A 24,558-nucleotide genomic window follows, 5' to 3' on the forward strand; every position below is an offset into this window, starting at 1 on the left:
TGCAGTGGCGTACATGCAGAGGTCAGAGGGTAACTTCAGGGTCAGTCCTCCTTCCCCAAAAGTCATGGGGATTGAACTCAGGTCGTCAGGGTTGGCAGTGGCACCTTTACATGGTAAGTCAGCTCTCCTCATAGAGGAGTTCTTCAGTAGATTTTGAAATGCTATATTATTTTGGTTAAGCTTCAGATTTTTCTTTTTAACGGAAGCAAAACATGCATGAGATTTTCTTCTTTTTAAGAAATCAGATGTATAAAAATTTCCTCTTTGATACTTGGGTAGCACAACAAACCAGAAGCTATGGGCAGTGGAGCTGCAGAAGACCATCTCCAGAGACAACAAGTACGTCCTGCTGGCTTCGGAGCAGCTGGTGGGTGTCTGCCTGTTTGTTTTTATCAGACCACAGCATGCTCCTTTTATCAGGTTAGTAACAGACACTTGGCTGTGGCTTTTCTCACTGAATGACAAGGACAGCCCTAGAGTGTGTGATGTCATCTCTTTCTTTGTAATTATGTTTTAAAGGGACGTTGCGGTGGATACAGTGAAGACGGGAATGGGAGGCGCAACTGGAAATAAGGGAGCAGTTGCGATCCGCATGCTCTTCCACACCACCAGCCTGTGCTTCGTCTGCAGCCACTTTGCTGCAGGGCAGTCTCAAGTCAAAGAGAGAAATGAAGATTTTGTAGAAATAGCACGGAAATTGAGTTTTCCCATGGTAAGCTTCTACTGTTTATTCTTTAAGATAAACCTTTGGATTCTATTTTAATTTACCCTACATTTTATGTCACCAGTTCTGAAGATTTAAAGCAGTTCTCAGAAACATCAGCAGTGCCCATCTACTTGGCTCAAGAAACAGTGGTGACAGTGGCAGGCACATCTGAAGCAAAGCAATAATGTGAACAAATTAAACTGTTGTTTTGAACTTCAAGTGCCATCTTGTGTTTCCAGGGAAGGATGCTGTTTTCCCATGACTATGTATTTTGGTGTGGTGATTTCAACTATCGAATTGATCTTCCTAATGAAGAAGTTAAAGAGCTCATAAGACAGCAAAATTGGGATTCTCTTATAGCTGGGGATCAACTCATCAATCAGAAAAATGCGGGGCAGGTAAGAACATACTGGGAAGATGGTTGTGTTACAAAGGGGACTTTTGGAAGGCTCAAGAGATGATGGCTCAGCAGCTATGTGAACTTCTGCCCTTGCAGACAATACCTGGTGCCCACACACTGAGAGCTCACACCACTTGTAATTGTCCAATGTTCTCTTCTGGCCTTTGCAGGCAGGCAGCTGCCCATTACATGGCGTACAAGTAGAAAGGTAGACATAAACAGATGCACAGAAATAAAAAGAAATGTAAGATTTTCTTCTTAAATAAAAAGAAAGATGGGGCTGGAGAGATGGCTCGGAGGTTAAGAGCATTGCCTGCTCTTCCAAAGGTCCTGAGTTCAATTCCCAGCAACCACATGGTGGCTCACAACCATCTGTAATGGGGTCTAGTGCCCTCCTCTGGCCTGCAGGCATACACACAGAATATTGTATAAATAATAAATAAATAAATATTTAAAAAAAATAAAATAAAAATAAAAAGAAAGAAAGTAAAAAGATTGGGGGGCCAGAGAGATGGGTTGGGGGTTTAAATCACTTTCCATGTAATCCTGAAGATCCAAATTTGCTCTCCAGAACCTACACACAAAGCCCCAGGTGAAAACCCTGGTGCAGTGGCATGCACCTGTAACCGCGGGTAGATAGGAGGTAGATACAGGAGAATCAGCCAGTTGCAGAAGCTTGTGGAACAGCCAGCCTGGGGTATACTGCACTGGACACCAAGATACGTCCTGTCTCAGTGAGTGAAGGGTGAGAACCAACTCCACATGTGTCCACACATGCCCTGCTCACTCAACATACACATAAAATTACAAGCATGCAATAAATAAAAATTGTAAAAGACTATGAATTTTGACAAACATATTTCTTATTCTGTTTCTGTGTTTATTGGGAACTGTACCTGTGGCTAAACACACAGAATTATTTTTTTCTTGAAAGAATGAAAGATTAGAAATAAGAAAGGAGGGGGAAGAGAAAATTTTTAAAAAGTATATAATTATTCCTAGGAAGAAAAATACATCCATGTGTTTATAAGCTGTGCTTTCAAACAGAAGGCTTAAAATTTTTAGGGAATGATTAATGGAAGGCTAAGTGATAGCAAAAAGGTCACATGCTGTGGTTGGGGGCTGTTGTTGTTACTCAGTTCTGTTAGAATTTTTCACTGGATAGATAGATACTTTGTAGGCGACTATTCAACACATAAAAATAAAAGTGTAAGACTAGAGAGATGGCTCCGTGGTTAAGAACTCTTGCTGTTCTATCAAATGACCCTGGTACAAAGCCCAGTTCTGGCTCCATGGACACCTGCACACACATGCAGACACACAGACATCTTAGGTCAATTCCCAGTACCAACAGACTTAGGTTGCTCTCAGCCTTGGTGCTGCTTCTTCCAGTGTCGGCAGTCAGTAGGAAGATGCGTAACTGCCACAGTGCAGAGAATAAGACACTGAGTGTTCATCCTAGATCACACATGTTAATTCAAGGACACAGCTGTGCCATTCATGAACTCAGAAGCTGTAGCTGCCTGCACAAAACGTAACATTGCACACTTTACGGGTGAGCCATTGACAGTTGATCGTTGCCAGGGGCATTACTTTTCTGAGGATATGGTGTGAGCACCACCGGTAGGTGTCCCTTGCTTTAGTGCCGTGGTTCTCAACCTGTGGATTGTGACCCTTTCACAGAGGTCACCTAAGACCACTGGAAAACTCATATATTTACATTATGATTTATAACAGTAGCAAAATTACAGTTATAAAGTAGCAGCAAAAATAATTTCATGGTTAGGGTCGCTACAACATGAGGAACTGTATTAAAGGGCCGCAGCATTCGGAAGGTTGAGAGCCACTGCTCTATGAATGGCTCTATCCTCATGCACATATGTATAACACTAATTGGAGTTAGTGAGTCATCAAAAGAAGAAGAATATGTGATGTTGAGAGGAATGAGGGAGAGTTGGAGGGGAGAAATAGAGGGTGAATATGGTCGGATTTCATTACATACATGGAGCCTCCAAAATGAAGAAATTTTTTAAACTTCTGAGTAAACACATGAACATTTATGTGTTTTGGAATAAATTTGTGTGTGTTTATTTTAGATTTTCAGAGGATTTTTAGAGGGAAAGGTGACATTTGCTCCAACCTATAAATATGACTTGTTTTCTGAAGACTATGACACCAGCGAGAAGTGCCGCACGCCTGCGTGGACAGACCGAGTCCTCTGGAGGAGGAGAAAGTGGCCTTTTGACAGATCAGGTAAGGAGCGGACTTGCTTACACAGGGAAATTCATGTGAATTTGTGAAGGGCAGAGTGAGAAACACTGATCAACAATAAGAGCTTTTTATACAAAGGTTTTCTAGCATAGAATAAACATTTTAAAAGCATTTCATGCCAATTTTTTCAGTGACATAATTTCATGTAAAGCGAAATGAAGAAACATTTATTTTGTAAAATTTCTGATTGCAGTTCTGAAATTGAAGGTTTTGAATTATGCTTGGCTATTGAACTTTTATGAAACAGTGTTTGGTCCCAGGTCCCAAGTAATCTTAGAAGTGAGCAACATTGAGGTTTTTCCCAAGTGAAGAAGAAAATAACGTGACAAATACATCCCTAAAGACCTCTCTGGACTCCCTTCTTCCAGGGTTTGGCACTTTAGCCTCAGACTGCTGCAGATTGGACCAGGAAGTGAGAGCTCATTTGTGTCCTACTACCGCTCCTGTTCATGTGGCTTCTCTTGATTTTCTTTTATTCTGATCGCAGCTGAAGACTTGGATCTTCTGAATGCTAGTTTCCAAGATGAAAGCAAAATCCTTTACACATGGACCCCTGGTACTTTGCTGCACTACGGGAGAGCCGAGCTGAAGACTTCTGACCATAGGTTTACAGTCTCAGCTTTTAATGATGCATGAAGTTTGTTTGAAATAAATTCCTTCAGAAGCATCTCTAATGCATCTCTCTACCTCTGTGTCTAAAGGCCTGTCGTCGCCCTGATTGATATAGATATATTTGAAGTTGAAGCTGAAGAGAGACAAAAAATTTATAAAGAAGTCATTGCTGTCCAGGGGCCACCAGATGGCACAGTGCTGGTCTCAATCAAAAGTTCTGCACAAGAAAACACTTTTTTTGATGATGCTTTGATTGACGAGCTTCTGCAGCAGTTTGCACATTTTGGTGAAGTCATACTCATTAGGTGAGTGAGGCGTCTGACCATACTGCAAACCCTAATCTAGTGACTGACCAGTGTGTAAGTGGGACATTTCCGAATGAAAGGGCTATACTTGGGGTGTTATTCAAGAGCTCCTAGGTTTTCAAAGTAAGTTCTCAACTTAGAAAACTTAAAATGAATAATGAAGCTTCTCCATGAACAATTGAAGACAAAGGTATGCTTGAGCTCAGGAATGCCCTCGTCGGGTTCCTCTCCAGCAGCACTGTAGCGAGCTCTGGGAGAGAGCAGAGCTGGGGGAGTAATGTGGTGTTTGCAGGAGAGAGAAGGTAAAGAGACTGTACCCCAGCATTCAAGAGGCTGAGGCAGGAGGATCGTGAGTTGAAAGCCAGCAGACTACATAACGAATAAGTAAATAACGATCTTCAGTAAATAATAACCTGGAGGGACTTTTTTGTTACTCCCCAAGTTTAAGAAACATGATGTTTGAAGTTGTTACAAATGCCAGCAGAAGGGTGAGTTGTAGGAGCCATCCATTCCAGCCCCAGCCCCTGTCCTAAGGGGCTTCCTGCGGAGCCACCCAGTTTGGGGAAATTGAATTTCATGTAAATGAGTACTTGTTAATTTCTTTGTATGGTGTCCATCTGCTCGGGTGTGCTTTCTTTGTGTTCTAACCTCCATACTAGGTGCTGTAGAAGAGCGGAGGAGAAGGAAAAGATGTGGCATGTGCTTAGACTGGAAAAGTCGCTGGTCCATAGAATGAAGATAGGGTAGTTTCTGCAGAGGGGAACGCATGCCTGAGACACGAGCTCCTTCCAGGGAGCAGAGGGACGAACAGAAAGAAATTGTGTTTAGACTTCAGATCCTTTGATTTTTTTTCCCTACTCCTCCCCTAACATCTTTGAGAGAAATCTATATTAAATCTTCAAAATCTTATCAAATCTGAGCCTGAGAGCTGGCTTGGTAAACAGAGGTACTACCTGAGTCCGTCCCTGGGATCCATGTGAGGGTGGACGGAGACAGCCAACTCCACATGCATACCCTAGCAATAATGAGTTAGTTAGCTTCTAAAAGACTTAAAACAGCTCTAGAAAGTAAAATATCCCAGATTTCCAGATAACAGAAGGCCTTGCCAAGTATAGAAATGTCAGACTGTCGGAAACATCTGTGACTCTGAGTGGGCAGGGAGTAGCTTCATGAGCAAGTGGAAAGTGCAGCCTTGAGCTAGAAGGGTCTAAATGGTATGAGACAGAGAGACTTGTGCCATTCCAATTCCCTTGGTTCCTCTTAGTTCAGAATTGAAGCCAAAAGCCTTCCGTAGAGTATTGGCAACATTAGGGAAAGTGTTGATAAGAAAACCGGGTGTTACTGTGATATAAAGCTATGGGGTGTCTGGACACTTATGATATTATGTCGGCTTCACCAGTGATACCAAACTGCTAGAGAGAAACAGATGCTAAAAGTAAAGTAGAGGTGGATGTGGAGGTTACAGCTGTGGTCTTGTGCAGTTAGCAGAGAACAGATAATATTTGGAGCTCAGGACACGGGTACATCTAATAACAGTTTTACAGGGGGCTCCTCCATGGCCAACCGTTTGTAGTTACTTAGGTAAGAATACCATCCCTGTGTATTTCAAATGACAACATTCTTGAAACTTAAAAAATTCCTGTCAGAGAAGCAGAGTCAGATGTCTATGGTCATGTCTGAGTGATTATAAGATGTATCCCATGTGCTCCTGACTTCAGTACAGTAGTTTGGTACACTTTTATTTTGACCTTTTCTCCCCCCCCTTTTTTTAGAAAAAAAGAAAACAAACTATCTTTTTTCATTATACATATCAATCCAAGTTCCTTCTCCCTCCCCTCTTCCCATTTCTTCCTCCTACCCCCCTCACCCCACCCACCATCCACTCCTCAGAGAGGGTAAGGTACATTGCTTTGGGGAAGGTCCAAGGTCCTCCCTACTATATCTAGGCTGAGCAAGGCATCCATCCAAAGAGAATAGGTTCCCAAAAAGCCAGTACATGCAGTAGGGATAAATCCTGGTACCACTGCTAGTGGTCCCTCAGTCTGCCCCAGCCACATTCAGAGGGACTAGTTTGGTCCTATGCTTGTTCCTTCCCCATCCAGCTGGAGTTGATGCGCTCCCATTAGCTCAGGTAGACTGTTTCAGTGGGTGAACCCATCATGGTCTTGACCTCTTGGTTCATATTCTCACTCCTCCCACTCTTCAACTGGACTTTGGGAGCTCTGCTGCAGGTCTCTGCCTCTGTTTCCATCAGTTGCTGGATGCAGGTTCTGTGGTGATATTTAAGATATTCATCAGTCTGACTATAGGACAATGCCAGTTCAGATACACTCTCCTCTATTGCTTAGGGTCTTAGCTGGGCTCATCCTTGCTAGAGAAGCTAAGTAATAAGGTGAACTCTAAGAAAAACATATATAGATCCACCTGGAAAGTCAAAATAGACAGGATCACCTGACAAAATTGGGAACATAGGGGTGGGGGGAGAAGGGAGGGTGAAAGGGGAGGGCAAGGAGAACTTGAGGGAACAGGATAGTTGGGATGGAGGAAGGACAGAGATAAGAGCAAGGAAAGGGATACCTTGATTGAGGTGGCCAGTATGGGATTAGCAAGAAACCTGGCTCTAGAGAAAGGAATTGACCTTTTTTTTTTTCTTTTTTAAAATCCATAATCTTTTAGATTCTGAGCGTGAGACAAAAAGGCTTTCTCCATACAGTTGGGGAAGCTCAGTTTGCAAAATTGCTTTTGTAAATAAGATAGATAAACACTGTTTTATTCTTTGGTTATGAATCTCATCATATAACCAGTGACTCTTCAACGTGTCTCCTTGGTTTCATTTCTCTGCTTTTGGGCATTTCTTGTTTCCAAAGTATAGACTTGGAATCATAGCAAAGACCTAGAGAGAAAGACAGACTCCTAACCTGAAGCTCCTTGGGACCAATTAGTTATGTTGTTTGGAGTTTCTTTCTTTTTTTTTTTTTTTTTTTTTTTTTTTTGGTTCCCTGACCGGGAAAGGAATTGGAGTTTCTTTCTCATAAATAGTTCCTATTACCTTTCTCAGTCAAAGGAAATGACCTTCAGGAAAGTCATGGAAACAGTGATAATGCTTACTTAATACCTCACTGTGGAGTCAGGAGATGTAGCTTCTAACACAGGGTCGCCATGAATGAGGCCCCTTCTCCTGCCTGTTTTCCTCAAGGGGAAGGAAGCAAGAGGGAAGTGCTGTGTCAGAAGAGTGCCCTCCCCTGGGTGCCAGCCCAGTGGCTCTATGTTCTCTTCTTGGCCCCAGTTGTCCCTTAGGAGCCAGTGCCTAGAGATTGAGCTTAATTGTATTCTAATATATCACTTTTTTTTTCTTAAAGATTCGTAGAAGATAAAATGTGGGTAACATTTTTGGAGGGAAGCTCTGCCTTGAATGTTCTGAGCCTGAATGGTAAAGAGGTAAGGTAGATTTGATGATTCTAAACATTTGAAATGTCTGAAAATTATGTTTTTACAAGCATACTATGAGAGTGTCTAAATGTATTTTCAGTTAAGATAGAATACTGTGAACTGCATAAGGGTTACTTCATATTTTTATTTAAACTAGTTTTCTGCCTAACTTAAGGTTATTTTACTTTCTCCTTAGAGATATTAACCATTGACAGAAATGAAAAGGAAAGCATTTTCACTGCCTGATTTGATTTTACCATATTTAATGCAAAATATTTAAAAATTTTAGTTAAGGATAGATAGTCCAGCTCCTGTTGTCAAGTGGAGGACGTGCTTTGTTTACAAGAACCAGGGGCAGAAGGTCCTCATTATTTCCGAGGAATTACCTGGAAGCTAAGGAAAGGCTTTGCTCTCCCCTCTTCCGGCATGGATACGTAATTGCCACAGATGGCAAACACCACACTGTGGCACTTTCAGATGGAACAGCTGAGGGTGTTCTGAGCCTGTGATTTGAAATGTCACCGATGGGGAACTTAGACCAGTGACTTGTGAAAGGGTGCGTCTGTCCTGCGTTGCTAAGGATATGGTCAGTGGGTACACTAGACGGAACTCTGGGTTCAGTTTGTCCAGCAATGAGCTGCTCCCTCTGAAGTTTACCAGCTTTCTCTTGTCGTGTTACTTTTGCTTCCTTGAAGAAACATGTTTGCATGTTTACATTGCTTGAGTTTCTCTTGTTTTTATGTTTTGTTTTTTTAATGCAGTGCTAATGTATTCATGTCAAAATGAATGAATGAATTAAAGGGGAAAACAGAGAATGTAAGATAATAGATTTAGTTGACCCTTTTAGAAGCTAACATTTCTACACCTCTAATGTATTGCCTTTGTTAGAACCACTAATTTAACCCAATTTTTTTTCAGGAATTATCCAATTTCAGAGAAAAATCTGAAGAGGCTGGGCATGGTAGCACATACCTGTGATCCCAGCTCTTGGTAGGCTGAGGAAGGGGCCTTACTGAATTTTAGGCCAGCCTGGGCTACACAGTAAGACTGTGTCTCAAAAAACAAAAAGCAACACAAACACACACACACACATACAAACAACAAACAAATAATAAAAATAATTTTTAAAATATAATATTTGGTAAATATAGAAGATTTTTGTTGATTTTAAAAGATGATCTGTGAAATATGTAGGTAAATGATGAATTCAACTGAATTTAATACTTGAGTTTGATAAGCAAGTAAGAGATTTAAGCCCTCTGGCTTCAAAGCTCTGTTGCTATTAGACAAGCCATGAGTAGCTTTTGACCTCTGTGCCTTCAGGAATCCTGAGAGCAATAATCCTGGAATCTGTCCACAGAATTGCCCCTGTCCGCACAGTGTGTTGACCATAGCTACACAGGTCATTTATAAAATATTTATTAATATTTTAAAAGTTTAGTCTTCTTATCACTAAAGAACTCTTCAAACAAAAGAAAGTTGAAACTGTATAAAAGAGCTGGTAACTAGGAAGCTAGTCTGTTGTATAGTGTGGACTTTCAGTGAGACCTTTTCCTCTCTAGCATCTCCATGTCCTTGACAAAGGACTCTTATGCCCAAGAACAAAGTTTTAAAGAATTTAAAAACTACACCACAGTGTAGCTTGATTATAACATATTGGTGACTTTATGAAATCATATTTAGATCTAAAGCCACTTAAAAGCATAAGGAAAGCTGAAGACTTGCTTGGTAAGTGTCAGCCATTCTAGCTCCAGAACAGCTAATTTTTGTAGAAGATCTAAAGTAATCTTTACAACACAGCATTCTTCATACATGTGAAATGCTAAAGCCACAGGTTCGTGTAGCAGCATACAGTAGAGCGGCTCTCAGGGCCATCATGCCAGAGAAGAGAGGACCACGATAGCAAGTGTGTGTTCAAGGCCTCTGTCTCCCCTGCAGTTGTTTCCATTTAGTTTATGGGTCCAAACCGGAATTACACAATAGACTATCAGTAGTTTGTATTTAGCCAGGAAGAGATGCTAGCCAGAGAAAAGGAATCCTAATTACTTTTGCTTGACATCATAGGCTTTTATAGGCAGAATGGTGAAAGCCTGCACATGGGAGAATTTTAGTATGTGGGGAAGACTTTGTTTTGATTAGAATCCAACTAAACCATTGGTGCCATTGCATAAGGTAACATAGGCACCATTCTCCCATGTTAGTTTCTGTGTTACTAAACTTTTCTTCCACATCTTTTTTATGCCAACTAGTTATTAAATCGGACTATAACAATTACCTTAAAAAGTCCAGACTGGATCAAGAATTTGGAAGAAGAGATGAGTTTGGAGAAAATCAGTGTCACATTGCCCTCATCAACGAGCTCCACCCTGCTCGGTGAGGACGCAGAGCTCACAGCCGATTTCGACATGGAAGGTTCGTATGTTGACCAGACTTACTCTGTGTTGTTTGCACCCTCCCAGCACTGCCGACTTAGAGTCCAGTTTATCCCTCTCCTTATATCTCATTATATTAGTCTTGGGAACGCATATGCTGTTTTATCATTAAATAGTAAATACATTTGCATATTTTATTCTATATTGTATAATAAAAGCACAGGATGGTATTTTGTTTGTGCCAATAATTACAGTGAAGCATAAGTTCCAAATGATTCTTTTTACTGCTGAAATGAGTTCATAATAATTACTACAAAAGAAATGTTTCAAAGGAATTCAGAGAGAGTCCAAGTGACTAGGAATACATTCATGTGAAACTGAACCCATGCATAGAAAGGTATCTACTTAAGTTGAATTTTGGGACAAATTATCTGGGTGTTGTAGTTTTCTTGAACATTATTTGAAAATACATTTGCTTTCTAATACTATGTTATATGTGTGAGCATAGTTTTCATTAGGATATACTTTGTTTTTTGTTTGTTTGTTTTTGTTTTTGAGACAGGTCTCTCCGTAGCTTTGGAGACTCTCCTAGAACTACTAGCTCTTATAGGCCTCGAACTCACAGAGATCCACCTGCCTCTGCCTCCCGAGTGCTAGGATATACTTGTGATAAAGTGAATGTTTAATGTGTATAAGGCCCTGGGTTCCATCACTGGCCTCCCCAGAAATGTGTACCTGACTCTGCACCTCTAGATAACATATCTAAGTTAGACATCTTTTAGGATAATCACTAGCTTTTATATTGGTCATTTACTTGATCCACACATAAATACACAATTTTTAGATGCTAAGTTATGTTGGTTCCCTTTCTAATTGTGGCCAAATACCTTTCAGAAACAAGTTAAGGAGAAGATAATATTTTGGCATATGTTTTCAGATGTTGAGTCCTTGGTTGATTGGTACATATACTTGGAGGAGCAACATAGAGGCAGGAGCAGATGGTGGAAGCCGGTCTTTTCTTCTTAGCAGATAAGAAGCAAAGAAAAGGCGGGAGGGGTACATATGAAAATAGGCCAGAGCAGGAAATAGACCCAGAGACAAACTCCTACTGACCTAGTCCTCCAACTTTCTACCACTTTCCAACAATGCTCTTTCCATTTGTTATATCAAAGCTGTCTAATCGCCTCTGGGCAGGAGGAGATTAATCTTCACAGGCAGAGCCAGAGGTAGGCTTTACTGCTCTCCCAGCTATTTGTCCCATCAAAATTAACCATCATTGAGGTGCATGCCAGGTGCTGCAAATTCTGTGACCGTGTTCTTTGTCAGCTCTAGGACTCACTGTGTGCTGGGTGCTTTGCAGGCAGTCATAGTAAGTGATATCAGTGTGATAATGAACGGTGGTATGATGCCCCATGGGAGGGTTTATAGTCTAGAAAAAATAAAGTCAAGGGGCTGCAGAGATGGCTCAGTGGTTAAAAGCACTGGCTGCTCTTGTAGAGGACCCAGGTTTGGTTCCTGTAGGAGGGAGGCTGTTTGTATGTTCTCAGTAGTCCAGACCCAAAATAATCGCACAGAAACTATATTATTTAAGTCAGTGCTTGGCCCAATAGCTCTAGCTTCTTATTGGCTAACTCCCACATAGTACTTTAACCCATTTCCACTAATTTGTGTATTACCACATGACTGTGGCTTATCAGCAAAGTCCCTTCTTCTGTCTCTGGCAGGGGCTACATAGCTTCTCTCTGACTCTGCCGCCTTTCTCCCAGCATTCAGTTTAGTTTTCCCTGCCTAGCTCTGTTTCCCTATAGCTCTGCTACAGGCTCAAAGCAGTTCCTTTATTAACCGATGATATTACAGCATACAGAGGGGAAACCCACATCAGGGTCCCAGAACCCACATGGTGATTCTGTCACTCCAGTTCCATGGGATCCAGTGCCTCTTGTGGCCTCTTCAGGCACGGCACTTGTGTTGTGCATACACATACATGCAAATAAACTCTCATACACATAAAAGTAAAGGCATTGTTAAAGTCAAGAAAGTATAAACAGGAAAGAATGGTCCATGACATCTCAAACCTCAGAGAGATGAGGGACAGAATAAGGACAGAAACTTGTCTAATTTAGGAGCAGTGAAGGAATCTGTTAGTGACCTTTGTAAGAGTGATTTTGGTATGGTAAAAGCAGATGGTGAAATTGCTCTGGGTGGCAGGTGAAGTAGGGGTGCAGAACAGTTGCTTTAAATGGGGGGGGGTGCTGAGTGCTCAGTGGTGCTCAGTGCAGGCTGATACTGTGAGAGCACTGACAGAAGAACAAGGTCTCTGAGGGGAGAGGGCAGTGCTGGCCTGAGTACCAGCTGTACGGTGAGAATGCAGCTCACGGTACTTGGTGACGGAGGTTCCACCTGCAGACTTCTCTTCGTTCTGAACCTTAAGTGCTCAAGTGGTTTGCTGGACTGGGACATTCCACATTTTAGGGGACTTGAGGAGACACTTTGAGATAGTGTTTCTGGCAAAAGGAAATGAGAAGAATAAATAAGAATTCAGAATTTTCAGGCAACTTGGGGGACCCAAAGGAAACTGAAAACTACAAACTTGTCATTATGACCATGAGGATGGTGTGGTTTTCTTCAGGAAGTGGCACTCCCTGACGAGTGCACTGTCGAGACGTGAAGTAGTGGGACTGGCCTATGAAAGAGTTTGTTGGGCACAGGCAATGGAAGAACCGTACAGTGGGGGTGGTCAGGTGAACTGCTGAAGCTAAACAGGAGGGGCCGCCTTGGACGGGGCTGGAACACTAGGAAGCAAGCTAGATCTTGGTGGGGTGAAAGAAGGTGACCGGAATGAAGTGTTGCCAGTCAGTAAGTGCCTAGAGGTCAGGTAGGCTGGGGCTCTTGCTGTCAGTGGGGACAAAGCTGAGGCATTTGGATTGTTCCACTTGCTGTCCATAGGACTTTGGTGTATGCAGAAAGGTGATAGTGCCCACGTACCATTGTGCTTTGTGCTTAGCCCTAACTGACTATCCTTAGTTCTAGTCACTGGAAGGTCAGAGGGTAGAGATTTCTGAAGTGGGTGGGATAAAGGGTGTTCCAAACTCCTGGTGACATTGCCATAAAAATAGCACTCGGGAGGAAGGCTTATGTTCTGGGTTAGGAATCCTGTTGCACGGGGTACCCTGATCCTGCTTTCCAACCCTTAGGTTAAGTGGAGATGAGCCCTGATGGGAGAAACTGGATCTATGTTGGGTGGAAGAGCGTGAAGTGGGAGACTTCTGGTTAAGGCAGCAATTCTCAACCTGTGGGTCATGATCGCCTTGTATCTTTTAGCCCTATAAAGCCTAATATGAAAAGTTAAAATGATGGTGGCCTTGCTTTTTTTGTTAGGTGATGTCGATGACTATAGTGCTGAAGTAGAGGAGCTTCTCCCTCAGCATCTACAGCCGTCCTCAAGTTCTGGCCTTGGCACTTCTCCAAGCTCTTCACCCCGGACCAGTCCCTGCCAATCACCTACAATGCCAGAGTACTCCGCACCGTCTCTTCCCGTCAGACCCAGCCGAGCACCCTCAAGAACTTCAGGGCCCCTGAGTTCCCAGAGTGTGTACTTACGTTAAGTGTTCGTGTGACTCTGTCTAGCCAGTCTGGGGAACCGTTGTGTCCTAGTTTGCTCTCTACTGCTGTGCTAAAACAGTGGCCAAAGCCAGCCTGAGGAAGGAATGGTTGTTTGGCCTACAGATTCATTAAGAGAAGCCAGGACAGGAGCTCAAGGCAAGAACCTGGAGGCAGGAGCTGATGCAGAGACCATGGAGGAACACTGCTTCCTGGCTTTCTCTCCATGGCTAGCTCAGCCTGCTTTCCTATTCCACCTGGACCACCTGCCCAAGGATAGCACTGCCCACAATGGTCTGGGCCTTCCCAGGCCTGTCTGATGGAGACAGTTCCTCAGTTGAGTTTCCTTCTTCCCCAGTGACTCTAACGTGTATCAAGTTAACAAAACTCACAAGTAAACATTGTTTAGCTTTTTAGCCCATGCGCTGAGTGCCCTGAAACAGGAAGCAGATTTCCTCAGCCATGACTCTTAGTGGAGCAGACTCTCAGTCGTTGCTGCTGATTGGGAATTATCCTATTGATGTGTGTTAGGATTGTCTATGTTTTACAACTTGTGATTTTCTGTTCTGTGATGAAATTGTTTGTCCATTTGGGCTCCCCCTCCCCCTTCTTTGCTGGCCAGCAAGTTGTGTATGACATAGTTGAAAGAGTAAACATTTGTCCCTTAAGAGAATTCCTCAGCAAGTCAGCTCTTAGCACCTCTGCCAGATAAGAGGTCAGCACAGGGTAGCACATGGTGCCCATGGTTCCAGACAAGTGGTTCCTTTATTCACTGTTGCTTTATTCACACTGAAAATGTTTTACTATGCCTTTAGTACAGAATTTTTGGAGGATAAATTTAGGTCATTGTCATTACATATGTACATTCCTTCCCACTGTCCCCTGGTTGGCCTCTAATCTTACCTCCTCCCTTTTTAGGTTCTCCAGTTGACAGCCAGCCAGCAGCCCAGAAAGATTCTTCCCAGACCTTAGAGCCCAAGAGGCCACCCCCTCCCCGCCCAGTTGCTCCTCCAGCACGCCCTGCCCCACCACAGAGACCACCTCCACCTTCAGGTAACCGATTACTCTTGGGTGTCTGCTTAGCTTAAAATTCTCCTCCTCCTCATTTTGAAAGCATTGTGCATGTTTTCACGCTGCTAGACTCTGGATTCTGTTTGTGTTTGTATGATCATTATTACTTCTTAAGCTTCTCTAAGAGGAGCCACAGGATGATGTGTCTGTCAAGCAGATTTCTTGAGCATGTGATAGGCTGCCTCTTTGCCTGTGCACAGGGGAGGCTTCTTTGGATCTTGCTAACTTGATGTATTTTTGTGCATGTATGATGTTCTTGGGTAAAATGGGTTTAATTTTTTTTCATTACTCATCTATAGCTTTATAAAGACAACTAACATTTATTTGTGGAAATTTTATTTTAAAACTGAAGAGCATACATGTTTTTAATATGCTTTACATGTGTCTTTAAATGTTCTCTTAGCTAAATACAGTGTTCACTTGCTGTGGGCATATGCATTGAAGAATGGCTTTGTGTAGTGTCTGGATATTTACATAGTCATACATATGTGCTATCATGACTGTTGGAGCAGATCTTGACATCTCAACTCTTATTTAATGTCATTTCCTTTCTGCTGCCTAATTTCTTATGAACTCTAAGGGGCTAGGAGTCCTGCACCTGCTAGGAAAGAATTTGGAGGTAACCGTTTACATTTGCTATCCTGTGTGAATGCTGGTTTATTGTTTTGGAGTTTGAACTCTATAATCAGAGACAGTTTAGGTCTGTTTGGTAAACATCAAAATGAATGACATTTATTCTCATATTATAAAGTTCCAAACTTTATATGTTTCTGTTAACGTACTAGAGCTTGGTTTTATCTGTGAGTAGAACTAATAAACTATATCTTACTTTGCATTTTGAATAACTCATCGAATTCTTGCCTCATCTGTTTATGCAAAACTATGATTTTCTTCTTTTCAGTGAGGCAATTTTTATTCATTATTGGGTGCTTTTATTTAAAAAGTAATTTATTTAGTTAACATGAAAACCGAAAGTAGGAATGGGGATGTGTGTAGGAATGGGGATGCGCCGAGTGTGCTTACCTGAAATGTACAAGCCATGGATTCAGTCCCAGCACTTAAACACGGAGGTAAAACTGACAGCTCATTCTGCAGGGTTCATTGCTGAGTTCATATCGTCTTAAGTCTCAAGAAAAGATGGAGATTGTGCCAATTCTTCCAAGAGCTGAGCAGCTCCAGTGTTAATGATGCTCCTAAAACCCCTGGCCATGCAGAGTTGTTGTGTTCAGCTTCCTGTCGTTGTCAGCTGAGATTCAGGTCAGTTGTGGCCACCTGCCACTGCTTAGGTGAAGATTTTAGTGACTTTGTAATAAGGGTGGCTACATGATTTGAACAGGATAGCTCCTATGAAACATTTCTTCTTTCTTTAGAAAATTCTTTTTATTTTTAGGGTGAATTCCACTTTACTAGGAAACTAATCTGTAGAAATTAAATTTTAAAATGAATTTGTGAAAACTTGTATCATATTAGCAAATCAGTAGCTTTTTTAGAAATCTGTTTTCATTTTAAAATGGCTCCCTTCATAAGTCTGCTACAACTTATCTTATCCTGCAGCCAGTAATCCTCCGAGACAGCAAGCTTAGGGAATCCATCAGAAACTAACTCCTAAGAAAGTAATGTCTTAGCCGGGCGGTGGTGGCGCACGCCTTTAATCCCAGCACTCGGGAGGCAGAGGCAGGTGGATCTCTGTGAGTTCGAGGCCAGCCTGGTCTACAAGAGCTAGTTCCAGGACAGGAACCAAAAGCTGTGGAGAAACCCTGTCTCGAAAAATTAAAAAAAAAAAAAAAGAAGAAGAAGAAAGTAATGTCTTTTTGTAGAAATTTAAGATGGATTTGAAACTTTATTTATGATTATTTTTCTTTTTACTATCAAATAACGTATTCGTAATCTAGACATAAGAAATGAGATGATTAGCTGGGCGGTGGTGGTGCACGCCTTTAATCCCAGCACTTGGGAGACAGAGGCAGGTGGATCTCTGTGAGTTCGAGGCCAGCCTGGTCTACAAGAGCTAATTCCAGGACAGGCACCAAAACTACAGAGAAACCTTGTCTCGGGGGGGGCGGGGGGAACAGAGAGAGAGAGAGATAATCATAAAGTTTTGCATTAGATTTTTTTTGGGGGGGTTCCTTACTGCTGGTAATTTCAGATATGAAAAGGAAGCAATGCTCCTGCTTATGTTCTTAGATCTGAGAAAAAGGAGGAGTCAGCTTTGAGCTAAAATAACTTTGATAACTTCCAAGAGATTTAAAGCAATAAAAGGCCCTTCATGCAACAATAATCGTGTCCCTGCCTTCCATCCTGTGCTTTGGACTCTGAACTATATATAGCTTTTGTTCTTTCTCTGAAAAGGTGTTGGAGCCCCTCCCAGTCCTGGGGTAGCTAGGAGAGAGATGGAAGGTAACAAGAATTTTTACATTATAGATATGGTTCTTGTTCTCAATGTCAGTGTTTCATGACTTACTAAATCCTACCAAAGTAGACACCTCTCCTTGTCCTTACACACACACCTTATGCTTTTCTCTTTTCCTTCTCTGTTGTATGTCTAGTTCCCAGTGGCTACCCATTTAATGTCTTAGCCCTGAGGTTCCTGTGTTGTTCATACCTAGTCCTGTGTACTTGGACTATGAACTTACTGTTGAAAGAATGAATAAGTCACATGTTTACTAATGCTCTTGATTAACCTGAAGGTTAGTAGATTAGTAACTGTAAGGTACTAGAATCGAGTATTTTATAGATTTTTCTTTTTATAAAAGGTGTTTCTAAATATTTTTGGTATTGGGCTAGATTGCTTAAAAGACCACTTGTTGAGGCCATTCGTTAAGACTACAATTATTTATGAACTGCTGTATTAATGTAACCATTGTACTCAAATTTCTCCTCACAATGGAAAGTCAAGGATAATGCCTGCTGGTGTCTTTATTCTGTCTCCCTGAGTAATTTCACTTGATTCTAAGGCTGCCTTCCTGAGTTTGAACCATACTGTAACTCTTCATGTCCATTTGTCTGTACTTGTCTTCTGTCTTGGTCCTGATAGTCTATTGTAGATTCTGAAAGACCTCATCTTAAGGTAGCTTTACCCACAGTTAGACCTGTGCTATGACAGGCAGAGCTGTAGGAGCTGTGGCTCAGGAGCCGTTTGTCTGCCAAGCTGTAAGGAGCAGCTGACCAGGTCTTCAAGGTTCATGGACAGAGGTCTGTGAAGACTGTCACCTTAGTGTGACTCCCTTTGTCTCCCATGCAGGTCTCTCTAATACTCCAGTTTCTGTCTTTACACAAAGCTACGTGCCTGTTTTGTTGCCGTCTCGTGCCTTTGTCTCTGCTGGCAATGAACAGCACAACCAGGTGATGCCATGCACTGTTGATTTCTTGTTTACCTATGGTTGGTTCTTTTTCCTTTCTGTTCCAAAGCACCCAAAAGCCCGGGAACAACACGGAAAGATAATATAGGTAAAAACACTTGAATGTAGTTACTCCCCCTTAAAACTGGGCCATACAATAGACACTTGAAATAGAAGTGCATGGTTTCTTATTTCTTTATACTTTTCACTTTTTTAAAAAAAAACTTTCTTTTTTATACTTAAATACACAATGTGATGTCTTTGTTTCAGGACGTAATCAGCCTTCACCTCAAGCAGGACTTGCAGGCCCAGGACCTGCTGGATATGCTGCAGCCAGACCGGTAGGTAACACCTGGCCTGGGAGTGAAGAGGTATTTCTTCTAAGGTCCAGTTTGCAGCTAATCTGTTTGATAACCTTGGAGGAAATCGGGGGAAACCTCCCAGGCTTCAGCTTTTCAACTCTACAACAAGGGAACTGGTGATCTCTAAGCTTTATCTCAACTCTCACCTTTCTCCCATACCTCCAAATGACCACACTAACATCTTGGTGTCTCTTAAAATATGAAGGAGTAATGTATTTTCTTAGTATCTCTTAAAATATGAAGGAGTAATAATTGTATTTGGATAGCTGTTTATCACATAACCTATTTAATCAATGGAAATACACAGTTATCCTTCCAGCCAGGTATGGTGACATACAACTTTAATCTCAGCACTAAGGATGCAGGATCTCTGTGAGAAGGAGGCAAGCATGGTCTATATAGTAAGTTCCAGAATACTCAGAGAGAGACCTTGTCTTTAAAAAAGGCTTTTTTAAGAAGGACTTTAATTAGCATAAAATTATAATACAATACTTAAACTGGTTCTGAAGATACTAAAACTAGGAAGGCAGATAGCTTATAAGATTTTTTTGCCCTAGTTTATAAAACTATAAATCTCTGGCTTCTGTTTGTTTAGGATATATTTTGTTATATACATACAGTTTCCATTATTCACTCAAATGAAATTTTTCTGAGCTGTAACAGTTATTCAGAAAGAAACAGATAGGGCCATGGATGACTCAGTGGGTAGAGTGCTTGCTACGCAGGCCTGACGACCTGAGCTCTATCCCCTATAGCCCATGTGATGATGAAGAGGAGACTGCTCAGCAGTGTCCTGTGACATCACACATGTGCCATCCATGAATGCCTGCACACACACAAAGAATAAGAAAGAAAAACCATAGGCTAGAGCACCACTATGCCAAGACCTTGGGAACCTAAGACACCACTTCTTATGAAACAGAAACCAGTGTCTTTTTTTTTTTTTTTTTTTTTTTTTTTTTTGGTTTTTCAAGACAGGGTTTCTCTGTAGCTTTGGAGCCTATCCTGGAACTACCTCTTGTAGACCAGGCTGGCCTTGAATTCATAGAGATCCGCCTGCTTCTGCCTCTGAGTGCTGGGATTAAAGGCGTGTACCACAAGTGCCTGGCAAAACTGGTCTGTCTTTAGTAGCCATCTACTTAACAAACTGAAGTCCATATATATAATATAATCCTACTCTTTAAATTAAACTGTCTGTAAAATATATCTCAAGATAGCTGTTACTCTGTTTCACAAGAGCTAAGTTTGCCATATACTGACCACTACCACACCCCCACAGCACCTCGATTATGTAGGGATGGGGAGGGAAGTTGGGGTTTCTGTGAGGCTAAAAGTTCTCTTAACACCAGGCTGGGTGTCTTATATCTGTAACCTCAGCATTTAGGTGGCTGAGGCAAGGAAATTGCTATTGTGAGCCCAAGGCCAAACCGATCTGTGCAGTGAGTTCCAGAGCAGCCTGGGACCACAGTGTCAGGCCTTAGCTTGACCTTAAAGTTCAGGTAACAAATTACATATGAAGTTATTTTGAAAGTTAAATAAAAATGCCTATATTAAAAAAAATGCCTATGGGGCTGGAGAGATGGCTCAGGGGTTAAGAGCACTGACTGCTCTTCCAAAGGTCCTGAGTTCAATTCCCAGCAACCACATGTGGCTCACAACCATCTGTAATGGGGTCTGGTGCCCTCTGCTGGCCTGCAGGCATACACACAGACAGAATATTGTATACATAATAAATAAATAAATATTTTAGAAAAAATGCCTATATCATACTTGCAAGTGCCTGGGCCACAGTACACTGTCAAAAAACAAAAGGGAATGTATTGTGTCACTGTTTCAGCTACAAACAGAAAAAGTGGTGAGGTGGGGACTTACACCCAAGATTCAGTGAGACATGAAAGCAGGCATTTTTTCACAGACTCTAACTGTAGAAGACAGGTTAATGTCACTAGTTTATCCCCATCTCTAGGCAATTCCAGCACGTGCTGGAGTGATCAGCGCCCCTCAGAGCCAGGCACGAGCATCTGCCGGAAGGCTGACTCCTGAAAGCCAGAGCAAGCCCCCAGAGACATCGAAAGGTAGGCGTGCTGGGAGCACACTCCCTCTGCTCTTCTCCTTTCCTCTCTCTTCTCCTGCCACCTAAGATCGAGCTTACTCAGATGGGATCTTCTCCCTTGGCTCCTGGAAATAATGGGAAAATAGAATACCTTTGCACATTGCCCTAAAGAAAAAGATGGCTTGTGGCTTTTTCAGCACGGTTAACATGACAGCCCTTGGTGTTTTAGGTCCAGCTGTCCTTCCAGAACCACTGAAGCCTCAGGCTGCTTTTCCTCCGCAGCCTTCTCTGCCCCCACCTGCTCAAAAGTTGCAGGAGCCTCTTGTCCCCGTGGCAGCACCTATGCCTCCCTCTGGCCCCCAACCGAATTTGGAAACCCCACCACAGCCCCCGCCTCGGAGCAGATCATCTCATAGCTTGCCTGCAGACTCCTCACCACAGCTGCAAGTAAGTGTCGTCTCTGGTGCATATGCTGTATAGCATAGACTCTTAGGCTATTTTAATGACCAGGGGTTAAGAATAAATATGCCACTTGAAAGTAATAGCCCCTTGAAATGACTTTAGTATCATCTGATTCCTGAAATGAATTGCACTCTATTGGCTATTTGAGAATTTTAAGGATTTGTTTGTTTGTTCATATGTGTTGCTTAAGTAAGAAAATCTCAGAGAGCAACAGGAGTGCTTAGGTAATCCCAGGTTAGGAGGCAGAGATTCACAAGTTCAAGGCCAATCTGGTCTTTGTAAAGCGAGTTCCAGTCTAGCAAGGGTTAATCAGTTAAAGAGTTTTCAGATCCCCTGATACTGGATCAGGGTTCTTTAGGAAAGTCCAAGTGGTTCCTCATTTGTAACTTTAAATACATTGTTTGCTTTAGGCAGTTTATTATTTATATGAACAATAATAAGAGTCCTCTTATTGCTGAGATGATATTAGTTTTGGAGAGATGCAATCAAGACATGTTCAGTGTTTAGACACTGGCCTGGTGGTCCATTTCCTGCAGACAGAGTGAGTCTTCACTGCCTCCTGATGTAAGCAGTAGTTCTGTGTTGAGCTGCCACTGGGTTCCTGGGGTTGCTGTCTTACAGGAGGGGCTCACACAGAAACCACAGATGACCACATCCTTTCATTTGGGTCTCACAGAAACCGCTCCATGGCCCTGACATGAAGTCATGGACATTCCTGTTGTCTCATATCGGCAGCGCTGCCATGAGATCTATAATTGCTCTGCACTGTGCTCATTATACTTAAAAGTGTTGTATATTTACCTTCGGGTTAGTTTTGTTGTGTGCATGTAAGTAAAGTTGATAAAATTAATAAGTACATTTTGCTGAATCACCATATACAAAATCTTTACTTGAAAATGCCATCAAAACCAAAGCAGTATATAAAGTTTAGAAGTCCATGCTTTCATCTGAAATGTTGTGTATGCAGTAGTCTTTGAACATATTTATCAGTAATAACTTGCATTTGTTTCACAGATAGATGGTTATATTGACCTATTTGGCAGGCCATTTCTAACACAGATCTCTGTTGCCAAGCAGAATCTAAAGTAGCTAAGACTCAAAATAGTCATTAGCAGTTGGTACTTGCTAGACTGTTGCTTACATTGCTGAAAGCTAAAGAAAGCAATAGAAAATAAAAAGTGTTCTCAGCTGGTTAATACTAAAAGTTACTCTTACCTTTTAGGTTAAGGTAGAGGTGCTGAAGATATTTAATATAAACCCTTCAAAGAATAAATAGCTACTATTCTTTTCCCTCTTCCTCCAACTTTAAAGATTTATTTTTGTACTGTCTATTTAAAAAATTAATTAGAAGGCAGAAATTGTTGAAACTAGTCATCTTGAATACTGTAAATACAGTTTTAAGGCATTCATTTTAGAGTAGACACACCTTCACTCCACCCACTTTGTAATGTCTGTATCCGAGGTCCATTTCATACTGATGACAGTGCCTTGAACCTTTAACGTAAGCTGTTCTTTGACAGAACTGATGCACATGACTCCAGAGTCATCAGGATGGTGGGGACTCAAGTCACAGAGCATCACACTGATGTATGTCAGTGGCTGGCCACTCAGGCACATCCCTGGGTCATCACGACAGTGGTGACTTAAGTCACTGCATCACGCTAATGTATATCAGTGGCAGAACACTGGCCACACATACACAGCCTTGGGTCATCCCCTGCACTGGAAAAAAGGGGAGAAGGAAGGGTAAGGAAGTCGAGAAATTCTAAGGTACATAATATATTTAGGATGGCATCTTTTTTTTTTAATTTTCAAAAAGTTTTTCACTTTATTGAGAAAGCCCCAGTTGAGCTTACCAGTTACTAAACTGCACATTCTGTTTATTGCTCACATGCCAGTGTTTACATATAAACTTCAGTATCAGAAGGGCCAGTGCCTTAAAATACAGCCAGATTATTGAAAGTTTTTTATTTCAATTTTAAACAACAAAAATTGGTTTCTTACCTTGTTGTATCTTCCAGCTATGAAATAATAAGGGAATTAATTTTCTAAGTCCTTTAGAAAACTTGAGCAGCACTAGCAAGGCTGGTGCTGACACTCTCCGTTGGGTGACCTGTACCTCAGCAGAGCGGTGTTGGGTACATTTTCTCCAGTAAGGGAAGTAGTGATAAGAGACTTGAGCTGGCTGGTACTCAAGCTGGACATTGGTAAAGCTTACGTCCTGAGGTCACAAACTGACGGCATCACCTGCACGTGCTCTTCTTGAGCCCCACGTGTGACTAGAGCCACAGCTTTCTGAGGACTGTCTGGTTGGGGCTGTGGCTACTCTGGAATTGTCCTAACTCTTTCCTTTGATGTCTGTGTTCCTTTTCTCAAAGCAGGAGCAACCGTCAGGGTAACAGGTACCTGAGTGTTTATCACCTTCCATGTGCTAGCCATCCATCTCCCCAGCGCAGATGTATGAGGCTTTCGCGTCATACATCTCAAGTTTCACCCATTTTTAAATCCACTCGTCCACATTAATAAATTCTATTACCATACCATAAACTCATACCTGCTTGTTCTTAGTATTTTGGATTTTTAGGAACCATTTTAGTTCTTGCTAATGCTTTACCATTTTTTTTTGCTTTGTTTTCTATACAAATTAACAAAACTAAAAAGTATAATTTCAAAAAGAAATGATTTGTATATGAAAGCCTACTTGGCTAATCCACTTTGGTTCTTGGTTTTAACAATGGCATAATTACATAAACACAAAATCTAATTGTTTATTCCTTAGATTTCTTTTGGGAAGTCTTTTTTCAGATAATTTTAGAAGCCAGATTCTTTTTGGTAAGAAAGAGTTGGTACTTTAAAATTAATAGCATTTAAAAAGCCCTTCCAACACCTTTCTCTGCAGAAGCTCCTCTGATGTCAGCACATCTCCACCCTTCCCAGATCCTGCTTAGGTCACAGTTAATCCAGTGTGGATGGTGGTCTGGTCTCACTGTCATGTGCACGCCGGTTTCCTCTAAGCCTGCTCAGTCCAGGGGCCGGGCTGCCCAACCAGCATCTTGGTGGACAAGGGATTGGGAGGGAGTGTGATTTTCATGGCTGCAGTGTTGACTCTGAACACCCCTCCCCTGGCTCTCGGCTCACAGCCAGTGCACTCAGCGCAGCCTTTTTGGTTTTAGGATTTTTAGAATTGGTGTTCATATAAAATGGAGTGTCCCCACCCCACACTTTAAATAACCCTTGCTTTTATCTGTCTTGCTTGATAGGATGAGGAAGGTCCATTAAGGAAAGTTGTGTCATTCAATGAGCCAGCTCTCATTAAAAAGCAAAGAACCTTTGAAACTCTACTTTTCCAAACAGAAAGGAAAAGACTCCATCTGCAGTTTTGAATTTATGAACATAGCTTTTATTCCTAAAATTGAATTTCTGTGGGGAATTTAGGTGAAAATATAGCCTCATAGATGGGTGTTGGAAGTTTATTATGCATATTTACCAAATGCTCTTAGCATATAAGTTTAAGTTTGTGCTAAAATTTAAAAGAACAGGATATGAACAAACTCATATAATTCTCTTTCTTACCATT

General features: G+C 41.8%; 1 protein-coding gene across 9 annotated transcripts in view; it reads left to right on the forward strand.

Annotated features, from left to right (window-relative positions):
• Positions 1 to 24,558, forward strand: part of Synj1 (synaptojanin 1) — an 86,771-nt gene that overhangs the window by 59,079 nt on the left and 3,134 nt on the right. For 2 of the 9 annotated variants that reach the window (XM_041672839.1, XM_041672838.1), the window contains 16 exons: positions 280 to 420; positions 520 to 712; positions 946 to 1,104; positions 3,203 to 3,359; positions 3,865 to 3,982; positions 4,079 to 4,294; positions 7,654 to 7,732; positions 9,973 to 10,135; positions 13,474 to 13,683; positions 14,614 to 14,748; positions 15,347 to 15,385; positions 17,116 to 17,163; positions 18,175 to 18,213; positions 18,375 to 18,445; positions 20,433 to 20,541; positions 20,749 to 20,966. In XM_041672839.1, coding sequence (XP_041528773.1) covers positions 280 to 420; positions 520 to 712; positions 946 to 1,104; positions 3,203 to 3,359; positions 3,865 to 3,982; positions 4,079 to 4,294; positions 7,654 to 7,732; positions 9,973 to 10,135; positions 13,474 to 13,683; positions 14,614 to 14,748; positions 15,347 to 15,385; positions 17,116 to 17,163; positions 18,175 to 18,213; positions 18,375 to 18,445; positions 20,433 to 20,541; positions 20,749 to 20,966 — 2,095 coding nt within the window. Of the gene's footprint in view, positions 1 to 279; positions 421 to 519; positions 713 to 945; positions 1,105 to 3,202; positions 3,360 to 3,864; positions 3,983 to 4,078; positions 4,295 to 7,653; positions 7,733 to 9,972; positions 10,136 to 13,473; positions 13,684 to 14,613; positions 14,749 to 15,346; positions 15,386 to 17,115; positions 17,164 to 18,174; positions 18,214 to 18,374; positions 18,446 to 20,432; positions 20,542 to 20,748; positions 20,967 to 23,359; positions 23,387 to 24,558 lie in introns of those variants that run through there. The other 7 variants (XM_041672843.1, XM_041672841.1, XM_041672846.1 and 4 more) reach the window with 6 other exon arrangements.

This window comes from Microtus oregoni, unplaced genomic scaffold (assembly GCF_018167655.1).
Source record: "Microtus oregoni isolate MIOR12 unplaced genomic scaffold, Mior012 000023F_ref0000262, whole genome shotgun sequence".
NCBI lineage: Eukaryota > Metazoa > Chordata > Mammalia > Rodentia > Cricetidae > Microtus > Microtus oregoni.